The sequence below is a fragment of the Salvelinus sp. IW2-2015 genome, linkage group LG23, assembly GCF_002910315.2.
Source record: "Salvelinus sp. IW2-2015 linkage group LG23, ASM291031v2, whole genome shotgun sequence".
Lineage (NCBI taxonomy): Eukaryota > Metazoa > Chordata > Actinopteri > Salmoniformes > Salmonidae > Salvelinus > Salvelinus sp. IW2-2015.
Window position 1 is genome coordinate 6,206,251 of NC_036863.1, and position 13,571 is coordinate 6,219,821.

At 43.7% G+C, this 13,571-nt stretch overlaps 1 protein-coding gene across 2 annotated transcripts in view; it reads left to right on the forward strand.

Moving 5' to 3' along the window:
• fnip1 (folliculin interacting protein 1) overlaps positions 1-13,571 on the forward strand; it is a 50,260-nt gene that overhangs the window by 22,780 nt on the left and 13,909 nt on the right. The window contains exons 3-10 of one of the 2 annotated variants that reach the window (XM_070434323.1): positions 4,155-4,298; positions 4,529-4,629; positions 6,069-6,143; positions 8,149-8,240; positions 8,895-8,978; positions 10,079-10,150; positions 11,277-11,412; positions 12,087-12,288. In XM_070434323.1, the coding sequence (XP_070290424.1) occupies positions 4,155-4,298; positions 4,529-4,629; positions 6,069-6,143; positions 8,149-8,240; positions 8,895-8,978; positions 10,079-10,150; positions 11,277-11,412; positions 12,087-12,288 (906 nt within the window). Of the gene's footprint in view, positions 1-4,142; positions 4,299-4,528; positions 4,630-6,068; positions 6,144-8,148; positions 8,241-8,894; positions 8,979-10,078; positions 10,151-11,276; positions 11,413-12,086; positions 12,289-13,571 lie in introns of both variants that reach the window. The other variant, XM_070434322.1, reaches the window with a different exon arrangement.

Sequence of the window (13,571 nt, forward strand, 5' to 3'; positions counted from 1 at the left end):
TATACAGAAAACATCCCTGGTGGACGGAGCCGACATGACGCTGGTTACACAAAGGAAAGGGGGTTGGTTTGAGTGAAAGAGCGGGAAGACTGAGGAACAAAGGAGAAAGCTATGCTATCGAAATACAGTATCTTATGCATTCTAAATTACCGCCCATTTGAAAAAGGAGAATGCAATAAATATTTACTCTGACTGTGCTTCGGTAGGTTGGTCGTAGATGCTGGCCGTGTTGCCCAACAGAGATCTTCCTCTGTCCTTTGAAGAGTGTCTCTGGTGGTAAACTGGATACTTGGTAGTGTTGTTTGTTAGAAGAGATCCTTTGTCCGTCCTTTCCTAGCCCCTTTACATCGGCCGCTGACATCTTCAATGGCTAGGAGGTATCACTTCTGGAGTGAATAAGAGTTCAAAGTTCATACCAAGTTGCCATACTTTTAGCTCATGCTATATTCTGGCTGTATTAGTCGAAATTCATCGCTTCCAGCATGTATAGCGTCGTCACCTTCCACATTGAAATTCGATGAATTTCGTTAGGGCCTTGTCGTTCAACCAGAGCTCACGCTGAGTTGGCTTAGTTCTTTAGGTGATCTTTGTCTTTCAACGCGGGACCGATAGTCTTCACGTCCCTGGAACAGCTTATTATCTGAACACTTTTCACATAGGACTGTCGCCCTAATGTCATCGGAAATAAAGTTATTTTTCGTAAAGGGCTTATATAGTGGAGGGAGAGAAGGGTGTGTTTCATAGTTTATAACGCAATGTGTCTCTTCACAGGACGGGCCACTGATTGAGCAGAGCTTCAACCTTATGAAAACCCAATTCTCTCATTTGGAAGCTAAAATTACATTTATTTTTTCACAAATAGTTTCATATTTAACATTTAAATTCCACAACAATTCCATGTGATCTGATAACTATAATGTGTAGACTTTCCAAGATGCAGTTATGTCATCCTATCATTAATAAGAATGTTCTCAGATAAAACCAACCGAAACATCCATATTCCATAAGTAACAACTTATAAATTTTCAAACTGGTTGATTATCACAAACCTGTAAGATGTATTATTCTTACACCTTCAAGCACTACACTTACAATGACTCAAGTGCCGCTGTCAGAACAATATGATATCCCATGCAAAAATCAAAAAAATCAGCCAAGCTCAAAAAACAATAAGTTGAATAGACCTCCACAAAACCGTCTGGGAAGTTCATCCTGGCGCATTTCCAATGATGAGCCCGAAATAGTGTACCCTTTAGCGTGTTACCTACTTAACATGACAAACGAAAATAGTATGCAAGTATTAAACACTCTCATAGTGACCACACTAAGCTCGATACTATACTCTCGGCAAAGGAATCGCGCCTTCTGTCTCCTAGAGATTGAACGTAAATACCTGAGAAGGTCTGCATATACTTAAATATCCCGCTATGAGTTGCGAAATATGTGTCATCACAGTTCTCTGTCATGAAAACTTACTATCAGACATAAAAAGAGACCTATTTGAAGTAAGGCTGGAAATAACAGCCGTACAAATATTTACCTAATATACACCTAGTATTCTCTATTCAGTGTAGCAGTCCTGTATGATTCGAACATTTATGTAGACAATGTGATTTCCTCTGCCAGGAAGAAGCCACTGCTCCGAAAACCACCTATTAAAAAGAATGCCGAGAGCGTGATGGGTTGGCTAGACATTTGTTATCTATGAGCTGTAAACAAAATAAATATCGACTCATTTTGGAGAATGCCTCAATGTATCTGATGATAATAACAAAAAAATAAGCCAATCTAAAGTGTGGCCATAATGACCTCGTTATATTTGGACCGTGATAAAAAAAGGGAAGCCAGGAACTTAACAACCGAAATCTAGTCACGAATACCAACACAAGTAAAGAAACAGTCTCGGGTGGTGGCTTACACTGTAAAATCATGAATTTTTTCCCGAGTGCTTTGCATGCAGAGGTAGCCCACCCCTTGTGCACCCACTACAAATATGTTCATGACCCTTCGAAATCAAATGACTGGCAGCATCCCAAATGTTTATACAATCGCATAAAGAGCAAACATCGCAAACATCAGTCAGATGTTAAAAGCGAATTATGGTCGCAAATGGCCACGATGATTGCAAACCCATACTGCATAACAATTCACTAAAAGTCCTCGTCAAATCCTATTATGGGCTTACGTGACAACAAGTCAAGCCGTATCCTCCGTGAGCCCTGCGCCATCACGATATCCCTGACCTCTAAATTTCGTAATATGAAACAGAAGGAGCAGAAGCATGTAAAAATATGATGTTGCGAGCAAGCACGACGCCTATACACACCTCTACTCATGTCTATCCACCAACATCTGACACAGATTGGATATTATGTTATACAGAAAACATCCCTGGTGGACGGAGCCGACATGACGGCTGGTTACACAAAGGAAAGGGGGTTGGGTTTGAGTGAAMGAGCGGGAAGACTGAGGAACAAAGGGRGAAGCTATGCTATCGTAAATACAGTATCTTATGCATTCTAAATTACCGCCCATTTGAAAAAGGAGAATGCAATAAATATTTACTCTGAGCTGTGCTTCGGTAGGTTGGTCGTAGATGCTGGCCGTGTTGCYCAACAGAGATCTTCCTTGTCCTTTGAAGAGTGTCTCTGGTGGTAAACTGGATACTTGGTAGTGTTGTTTGTTAGAAGAGATCCTTTGTCCGTCCTTTCCTAGCCCACGTTTACATCGGCCGCTGACATCTCAATGGCTAGGAGGTATCACTTCTGGAGTGAATAAGAGTTCAAAGTTCATACCAAGTTGCCATACTTTTAGCTCATGCTATATTCTGGCTGGTATAGTCGAAATTCATCCTTCCAGCATGTATAGGTCGTCACCTTCACATTGAAATTCGATGCTAATTTCGTTAGGTCCTTGTCGTTCAACCAGARCTCACGCTGAGGTTGGCTTAGTTCTTTMGGTGATCTTTGTYCTTTCAACGCGGGGACCGATAGTCYTCACGTCCCTGGAACAGCTTATTATCTGAACACTTTCAACATAGGACTGTCGCCCTAATGTCATCGGAAAATAAAGTTATATTTTCGTAAAGGGCTTATATAKTGGAGGGAGAGAAGGGTGTGTTTCATAGTTTATAACCAATGTCTCTTCACAGGAGCGGGCCACTGATTGAGCAGAGCTTCAACCTTATGAAAACCCAATTCTCTCATTTGGAAGCTAAAATTACATTTAATTTTTTCACAAATAGTTTCATATTTAAACATTTAAATTCCACAACAATTCCATGTGAATCTGATAACTATAATGTGTAGACTTTCCAAGATGCAGTTTATGTCATCCTATCATTAATAAGAATGTCTCAGATAACAACCGAACTGACATCATATTCATTAAGTACCAACTTATATTTTCAACTGGTTGGATTACCGAAATATGTTTCCTTTCAGAGAAGAATGGGAGAAACTCCCTGAATACAGTTGTGCCAAGCTTGTAGTGTCATACCCAAGAAGACTCAATGCTGTAATTGCTGCCAAAGGTGCTTGAACAAAGTACTGAGTAAAGGGTCTGAATACTTAAATACGTGATATTTCAGTTGTTTATTTTATAAATTAACATTTTCTAAAAACCTGTTTTTGCTTTGTCATTATGGGGTAGTGTGTAGATTTGATAAAAATGTCATACATTTTAGAATAATACTAACTTAACAAAATGTAGAAAAAGTCTCTGGTGTCTGAATATTTTCCGAATGCACTGTACATTGTCTGAAACTGCCATCCTAGAAGTCGTTTGTGTGACTTCAAAATGATGAGTGTTGAATACAAAACAAATGAATCAACGGTTGGGTCGTCTCTAACGAATCAGAGTATCAAAGTTGATAACAAGTTGATAACACCATCATGTAGGCCGTGTAGGTTCTGGCCCAGCCCATCGGTTTCTGGGACCAATCAGAATGGTCAGAATGTGTTCGCGTTCTAGAACTCTTCGGGGAGTGAGGCAAATTCAGACTCATCGTGGAGAAGAAACGCCACTTTTGCCGGAGCGATGTAAATGGGTAGCCAGTCAAAAACACCCGTACCAATATCCCAAATATTGAAACTCCTATACTGGAACCAGGGCCTTATTCTACATATGTGTTATTTGTGTAGTTTTCCCCACAGCAGAAGATGTGCAGTAGCGCTGCCCAGGTGAAGATGTATGGGAAGTGCTGCCAGCTGAGGCCTACAGGGGGCAGCTCCAACTCTCTGGACAGTTCCTGTGCCGCCGAGGCCCGGGAACCCAGGGAACAAGGGCTGCGCTTCCAGGTGAGAACATACTGTGTGATAGCCAGAGGGTGCACTTGACCCAAAGCCTGTTTTTAGAATGGGAAGTTCCATTGATAGGAGATGAGCTCTCTAGTACATCTCTATGGGTGAGAACAGTCCCTATATCATGATCMAACGACCCTCAAACCCTATTATGTCGGTCCCGTTCCACCTTCTTTACCCTCTCTGTTCTCCACCTCCTTTCCCTCTCCTCCTCTCCTGTCTCTCAGGGGTTGCGGTGTTCCTCTGACGCCAACATGTTGGGGGAGATGATGTTTGGCTCGGTGGCCATGAGCTACAAGGGCTCCACACTCAAGATCCACCAGATACGGTGAGATCCAGGGAACAAGAGGGGGAGTGAAGTCAGTTAGGCAGTCTGTCAGGATTTCCATAAGCCACTAATAGCTGTTTTTTGGGGGGCAAAAATAATATGAAAAGCCGATTTTAAATAAAATTGGCGCTGACCAATTGTCCAGGAGAATGAAAAAAATGATCCCATTGCAAAATAATGCATTTTAGCCTGTTCGTTGATTGAAATACCARTCGATGTAGTGCGAGAGCTGTTTCTACAGCTCATCAAACAGCTGTTTGTTGCTGCTGGAGTGAAACGTGTGCTTTTTATAAGCACAATCATTGCGCAACAATTCTAAATGCAATCACATTAAACGTTCACGTTAAAAACAATGGCCACAATTAAAAATAGCTTCTGTTTGTATTTCTCAACTGGTAATTGAATCGTGCTTCCCATTCACCATTCAAGTGCATAAGCAACGTAGGCAGGCTTCAGCGAGTCATACACCACTTTGCAATGAGCTGGAGGCAGTATGCATTTTGAAAACGAATACTTAATTTTTAGAAACCTGATCGTTTTACTACATATTATGTATTTTTTAAGTAGCCTAGCCAAAATCCAACCAAACATGTAGGCAATTATTTTATAAAGACTTCCATATGCCATTGAAACCCTGTTCTATTGTTTTTCAAATAATAGTTTTTTCATTGTCCAGTAACCAAAGGCACAAATCTAGTCATTATCAACCCATGCTAGTTGCTAGTTGTTGCATCTTTAATTCTCCCCTCAGATATTTTCATCTGTTTCATGATACCGCTCGCATGTGCAGTGTGCTTTTGACAAGTGTTTTCCCGCTAATTGCATTATGGAACAAACGTTCAGAATTGTAAGTTAAACGTTCTGATCTGTTGCATGAGCCTCATTGCTTTCTAATGTTTTTGGGATGTAGCCTAGGCCTACTGGTTGTATGAATTTGGGATCTATCGTCCCACAACTGTCCCAAAGTCTGTTTGGAATAGGCTTTTTCTTTCTCGCACAGAACGACAAGGTGACCAATAGAATAGGTCAACTTTTCTACTATCGGGGAAAGTAGATTGACATAGGCTAGTGAATTAGCTGTTTGTTACTCGTCTTGTTGGCTGAGAAAAATACTGTTGCATCCTTGAATTGAATGTTCTGTTAAGATTAATTACCATAAGCTAAATGTGATTTCTGTCATCCTGAGCACCGTGGGTGTACGCCCTAATCAGTTTATGTACCGAATGCATATGGGCCCGGTACATTTCTTCAATGTCCGGTAAAATTATAATGCTGCGGGTCAAATGTCCAGCGTCACATTTTCCTAACGGAAACCCTACAGTCTGTCCCACACATGCCCTTTGAAGCAGAGATCAGAGAAATGTACACAAATATACATAACACACATCAGTAGCACCAAGTCATCATGACTTTGTTCTCCCCTCATTGTCTGTCCACAGGTCACCCCCTCAGCTGATGCTGAGTAAAGTGTTTACAGCCCGAACAGGGAGTAGTGTCTATGGCAGCCTTAACACGTAAGCCCTACTACGATACGATMTCTCCCGCTTTCTCCTTTCTAAACCTGCTATTTCTCTTTCTCCTATATACAGTGCATTCAGAAAGTATTCAGACACCTTGACTTTTTCCACATTTTGATACGTTAAAGCATTATTCTAATATTGATTTAATCGTTTTTTATCAATCTACACACAATACCCCATAATGACAAAGCAAAACAGGTTTAAAAAAAACAGACACTCACATAAGTATTCAGACCCTTTACTCAGTACTTTGTTGAAGCACTTTTGGCAGCGATTCCATCCTCGAGTCTTCTCGGGTATGATTCTACAAGCTTGGCGCACCAGTATTTGTGGAGTTTTTCCCATGCTTCTCTACAGAGCCTCTCAAACTCTGTCAGGTCAGATGGGGAGCGTCGCTGCACAGCTATTTTCAGGTCTCTCCAGAGATGTTCGATTGGGTTCAAGTCCGGGCTCTGGCTGGGCCACGCAAGGACTTTCAGAGACTTGTCCCGAAGTCACTCCTGCGYTGTCTTGGCTGTTAATCCGGCATAGCCAAAGACACGACACTTGGCTGTGTGCTTAGGGTCGTTGTCCCTGTTGGAAGGTGAACCTTCGCCCCAGTCTGAGGTCCTGAGCGCTCTGGAGCAGGTTTTCATCAAGGGTCTCTGTACTTCCGTTCATCTTTCCTTCGATCTTGACTAGTCTCCCAGTCCCTGCCGCTGAAAAACATCCCACAGCATGATGCTACCACCACCATGCTTCAACATAGGGATGGTGCCAGGTTTCCTCCAGACGTGACACTTGGCATTCAGGACAAAGAGTTCAATCTTGGTTAAATCAGACCAAAGAGTCATGTTTCTCGTCTAAARATCATTTAGGTGCCTTTTGGCAAACTCCAACCGGGCTGTCATGTGACTTTTGCTGAGGAGTGGCTTATGTCTGGCCACTCTACCACAAAGGCCTGATTGGTGGAGTGCAAAGAAACAAATAKGTTTGTCCTTGTGGAAGGTTCTCCCATCTCCACAGAGGAACTCTAGAGCTCTGTCAGAGTGACCATCGGGTTCTTGTTCACCTCCCTGACCAAGGCCCTTCTCTCCCAATTGCTCAGTTTGGCCGGGCGGCCAGCTCTAGGAAGATTCTTGGTTGTTCCAAACCTCTTCCATTTAAGAATGATGGAGGCCACTACTGTGTTCTTGGGGACCTTGAATGCTACAGACATTTTTTGGTACCCTTACTCACTAGATCTGTGCCTTGGCACAATCCTGTCTCGGAGTTCTACAGACAATTTCTTTGACCTCATGGCTTGGTTTTTGCTCTGACATGCACGGTCAACTGTGGGACCTTATATAGACAGGTGTGTGCCTTTCCAWATCATGTCCAATTKAATTTAATTGACCACAGGTGGACTCCAATCAAGTTGTAGAAATATCTCAAGGATGATCAGCACCTGAGCTCAATTTTGAGTCTCATAGCAAAGGTCTGATTACTTATGTAAATAAGGTATTTCTGGTTTTTATTTTTAATGTGTAAAAATGTCAAATCTGTTTTCGCTTTGTCATTATGGGGTATTGTGTGTAGATGGAAGAGGGAAACAATTATTTTATCCATTTTAGAAATTGGCTGTAACGTAACAAAATTTGGAGAAAGTCAAGGGGTCTCTCTCCTTTCTAAACCTGCTCTCTCTCTCCTTTCTAAACCTGCTCTCTCTCTCCTTTCTAAACCTGCTCTCTCTCTCCTTTCTAAACCTGCTCTCTCTCTCCTTTCTAAACCTGCTCTCTCTCTCCTTTCTAAACCTGCTCTCTCTCTCCTTTCTAAACCTGCTCTYTCTYCTTTCTAAACCTGCTCTCTCTCTCCTTTCTMWACCTGCYCTCTCTCTCCTTTCTAAACCTGCTCTCTCTCTCCTTTCTAAACCTGCTCTCTCTCTCCTTTCTAAACCTGCTCTTTCTTCTCTTTCTATTCTTGATCTCAATCTCTCCCGATACCCTTTGAACCTGTGCTGTTGTCTTTGTGCTCCTGGCAGACTGCAGGACAGCCTGGAGTTCATGGGTCAGGACCCCAATTCTTTGAGGCCGGATCAGAACACTGTGACCAACGGCCTCCTGGGGAACATAGGTAACCACAACAACAACTACAGACAGGATCACAACTGACTGGCACCTGCAATGTCTCGCACATAAAGGACATGAATGGATGTTTACTGTTCATATCAACACCTATGCATTTTCAGTTATTTTGATTGTACTGAAGCACTGTTTTGTTTAACTCCGTTTATCCATCATATCTTMATTTATCGTTTTATCAATGTACATACTGTATGTGATACACTGACTGTCCTTGGAAGTTTGCTACATGTGAATTGACTTCAATTGAATCTAGGTGTATTCTCTGTATTCCCCAGGCACATTTTTTTGTGTTCTTTTCCCTCTTTTAACATCCATTTCAGGACAACCTGAAGCAGTTTGGGACCACTGGCTGCRTTTAGACACGCAGCCCAATTCTGATCTTTTTTCCACTTATTGGTCTTTTGACAAATCAGATCAGCTCTGGAAAATATCTGATGTGAAAACATCTGTGATTGCTCAAAAGACCAATTAGTGGAAAAATATTAGAATTGGGCTGCATGTCTAAATGTAGCCATTATGATCCCAAACTGTTTCAGGTTGTCCCCCCTCTCCATTGGGTTGGAGTGTGACCTCCTGCTTCATTACTAACCATGGTTCATGTCCTGTCTTGTTTCTCTTCTCCCCGTCCGTTTGTGCTGCGCAGGTTTCTCTCAGCTCTGCAGCCCGCGCCGGGCCTTCTCTGAGCAGGGCCCTCTGCGCCTCATCAAGAGTGCCTCTTTCTTTTCAGGTTTGCAGTGTGCTCGTGTGCAGTTGCATGCGCTTGTACATACATTGCATGTGTCTGCAAGTGTACTTCGGGCATGCTCAATATCTGCTTTAGGGTCCTCACTCCCTCTCCCCTACTGTCCTCACTCMYTCCTTCCCATCACTCCTTCCCATCCTTCCATCACTCCTTCCCATCCTTCCATCACTCCTTCCCATCCTTCCATCACTCCTTCTATTACTCCTTCCATCACTCCTTCCATCACTCCTTCCATCACTCCTTCCATTACTCCTTCCATCACTCCTTCCATCACTCCTTCCCATCCTTCTTCCATCACTCCTTCCCATCCTCCTTCCATCACTCCTTCCCACCCTCCTTCCATCACTCCTTCCCACCCTCCGTACCATAATCTCTCTGTCCCCTCACCACCTCCTTTTCCTCCCTCCCTCCCTCCGATAACTTCTGAATGATGGTGACAGGGGTGGTGTTCTGTAAATAGCATCCATGCAGCCCTCTGTAAGCCACAGCTCGGTGGCACGGCATATAGCTCTTCAGTTATGCAATAGTGGAATGCTCATTAGGTCGCAGGCCAGGGTGGGCGGGGCACGGACGCTTTGCAGCCTGTGTTGATTTGACCGTAAATCATCAACAGGACAACACTAAACGATGCCTTTGCAACACATGCAAGTGAGGGGTTTGCGGTTTCTGCACTGGTAAACTATAACGTGAACTTTCATTTTGTTATTTCACCTATTGTGTTAGCGAGATGTTAAGTACATCTGAGAACATACAAGCGTACATGTAGTTGTGTATTTCCGATGCTGCACCTGCTTCAACAGAGTGGCGTTAGAGTRAACGACACAACACACCGCAGTACCGTAGTAGAGGGCCAGAGCCTGCTTGTGGTTTGGCCTGTAGGAAGTGTCTTGCACTGTGTTGGTATGTCATTAGTGGGCTTGGTCATTGTGAAATGAATGTTCTGTGGTGGTGAAGGTGGTCCCATGCTTTGAGAGTGGTGGTGGGATAAACGCTGGCACCCCTYCCTGCTTGGGCTCCTCAGTATTGCTGAGCTGAGTCGGCCTGATCTGTTTCTCAGTCTTTCGCCTCCAATCTCTTTCCTGCAGGCCATAGTAACCCCATGGACATGCCGGGCAGAAGCCTGTACGACGAGAGAGACAGCGGCATCGCCAGATCAGGTAATGACTCTTAACTAAATCCAGGATTGGCCTCTCTAGACTAAGCCTTCTGTGTGTCTCCGAGATGATGTAACTTGGTGAGTAGGTATTGACACTAGATTCACCTCGGTGTGTTCTCTCTCGCTGGACCATCTCTAAACAAGGGATGCAACTAATGGGTTTAGATGAATCCATATTCTACTGGGTCACGACTGCAGACCGGTCAGCTCCACATAGCATTCCTTCTATTCAAGGTCAAACTRGAGTGAGAGTGACACCAGGGCTGTGCCCATAGGACTCTGGTCTAAAGTAGAGCACTATGTAGGGAATTGTGGTGCTATTTGAGACCATTTAGTGACACCAGCTTATGCTCCATCCTCCTCTGTAATGTTGCCATAGCGGAGACGTTAACGGACACACTTTTCTGTTGAMCCCGCTGCCAGAGTTTAGCCCTCCTCCATCCTCTATAGGGGTGTGGAGGAGAGAGAGATGCTGGAGAACCTTGTGCAGTGGAAACTGACCCCCAGCCCTTGCATCAGCGGCATGAGGGGAATCTCACTTTCTGTTGAACACCCGCGTTACATGCATATGCTTAAATATAGMAGCTCCCACAACCCGGTACTAGTAAATTAAGTTCTAATTTGGTCCCCTCTCCTCTCCCCCACAAACACACACACACACACTCCTTCAACTCCTCCTACTCCCATACGCCTCCCCTATAGTTGTCAATCACCCACACATTTTGCATCCCTTCTTTGATCTATGCCTACATGACGGCAACGTGAGCTGCATACACCCTCCACATACCTGGTATTGGGCCAGCTTTTCTTGTAACATCATGTGACTGAGGTGATATTGAATGTCCCAGCCATGCTCTAATAATCAGGGTGGGCTGTGGCAAGCTGAACTAATGCAGTGTGGATGTGTTGTATGTGTTTTTACCCTGTTCTATTGTGTGTGAGTAACCTCATTGACTGAATCACTGACTCTTCTGTTCTCTCCTTCTGTTGTCTCTCCTCTCTCATTCCTCAAATCCTCTTTTTTTGCTCTCTACACTTCTATGGCTCTCTCTGTGCTCCCATCTTCGCCTCTTTCATTCCTCTCACTCGCTCCATCTCTGCCTCCCCCTCCGTCCCTCCCTACACAGCGTCTCTGAGCAGTCTGTTGATTACTCCGTTCCCCTCCCCGGGCTCCTCCCTCACCAGCAGCCAGGCCAGTAGCTACCAGAGACGCTGGCTCCGCAGCCAGACCACCAGTCTGGAGAACGGGGTCTTCCCAAGATGGTGAGAGACTGCAGCTCAASACATTTACAGACACACACTCCTTCTGGTGTCCCCCCGTCAGGGCCTCTCGTATGCCCATGTGAAGTGGAACCCGCAAGGACTTCCTCTAATTCCAGCAGACATACTGCTATATACAAATAACTGAACAGTATGGTGATGATAGTGTGTGGGCCCACTGGCTCACTCCCTGAGTTCTAACTACACATAGCAGCTACACTGGCACTGGCGTTTGCTTTGAATAGTAAATGACCAGTAGGCTGTTACAAATTACATTTTTGTATTGGCCTACAACCAGTTCCCAGAAGTCAAAGGTGAGCTGTAGAGCTCTCTGACTTTGTGTACCTGTGTCTTTTTAGATACATAAAAACSTGTTGACTCTAATCACACTGCAAAGACGTGATACAGATCAGTACCTCAGTCCTGGCTATATCGACACCATCGTAGACATCTAGAAGATCCATGGCTTGTTGTTGTTACCTATTGTCTATGGTTTTCCCCCAGCCCCTGTTTGAGAGTTTATGCCATCATACTCCTCTGTAAGGCATCATTTACCTTTTCTTATGTCCTTGGACTTTAGCCTGTTAGGAATCCTGTTGTTCACTTCTCCATAGTACCTCTCTCTGTGCAACCCCATAGATTTAGGTTGATATTTATGGCTTTCCCCCTTGCTCCAGGTCTGTGGAAGAAAGCTTCAACATGTCGGACGAGAGCGGAGGTCCCAGCCTGGGCGTGGCCAGGAAGAAGAAGATAGCCATCGGTGTCATCTTCCTCCTCTCCCAGGACGAAGAGGAGAACATCAAGTTCCAGGACTTCTTCTTCTCCCACTTCCCCCTCTTCGAGAGCCACATGAACAAACTAAAAAGTGCCATTGAACAGGTGAGGAGCACCTCACATAGATATTGTGGTCGGTGTGTGGAAATCTCCCTGGTGTATTTGACAGATGTTAGATATACTACATTTTAATCAGACTTGCTCAGGATGTTAAACATATACAATGTAAAGTGCATTCGTAAAGTATTTAGACCCCTTCCCTTTTTCCACATTTTGTTATGTTAGTCTTATTCTAAAATGTATTTAAAAAAATATATATATATATACAGTGGGGAGAACAAGTATTTGATACACTGTCAATTTTGCAGGTTTTCCTACTTACAAAGCATGTAGAGGTCTGTACTTTTTATCATAGGTACACTTCAACTGTGAGAGATGGAATCTAAAACAAAAATCCAGAAAATCACATTGTATGATTTTTAAGTAATTAATTTGCATTNGTGTGGAAATCTCCCTGGTGTATTTGACAGATGTTAGATATACTACATTTTAATCAGACTTGCTCAGGATGTTAAACATATACAATGTAAAGTGCCTTCGTAAAGTATTTAGACCCCTTCCCTTTTTCCACATTTTGTTATGTTAGTCTTATTCTAAAATGTATTAAAAAAAAATATATATATATATATATCTTTTTAATATACAACTTGATTGGAGTCCACCTGTGGTAAATTCAGTTGACTGGACATGGTTTGGAAAGGCACACACCTGTCTATATAAGGTCCCACAGTTGACAGTGCATGTCAGAGCAAAGACCAAGCCATGAGGTCGAAGGAATTGTCCGTAGAGCTCCGAGACAGGATTGTGTCAAGGCACAGATCTGGGTAAGGGTACTTAAAATCTGCAGCATTGAAGGTCCCCAAGAACAGAGTGGCCTCCATCATTCTTAAATGGAAGAGGTTTGGAATCACCAAGACTCTTCCTAGAGCTGGCCGCCCGGCCAAACTGAGCAATCGGGGGAGAAGGGCCTTGGTCAGGGAGGTGACCAAGAGCCTAATGGTCACTCTGAAAAAGCTCCAGAGTTCCTCTATGGAGAAGGGAGAAYCTTCCACAAGGACAAACATCTCTGCAGCACTCCACCAATCAGGCCTTTATGGTAGAGTGGCCAGGCGGAAGCCACTCCTCAGTAAAAGTTACCTAAAGACTCTGAGACTATGAGAAACAAGATTCTCTGGTCTGATGAAACCAAGATTGAACTCTTTGGCCTGAATGCCAAGTGTCACGTCTGGAGGAAACCTGGAACCATCCCTATGATGAAGCATGGTGGTGGCAGAATCATGCTGTGGGGATGTTTTTCAGCGGCAGGGACTGAGACACTAGTCAGSATC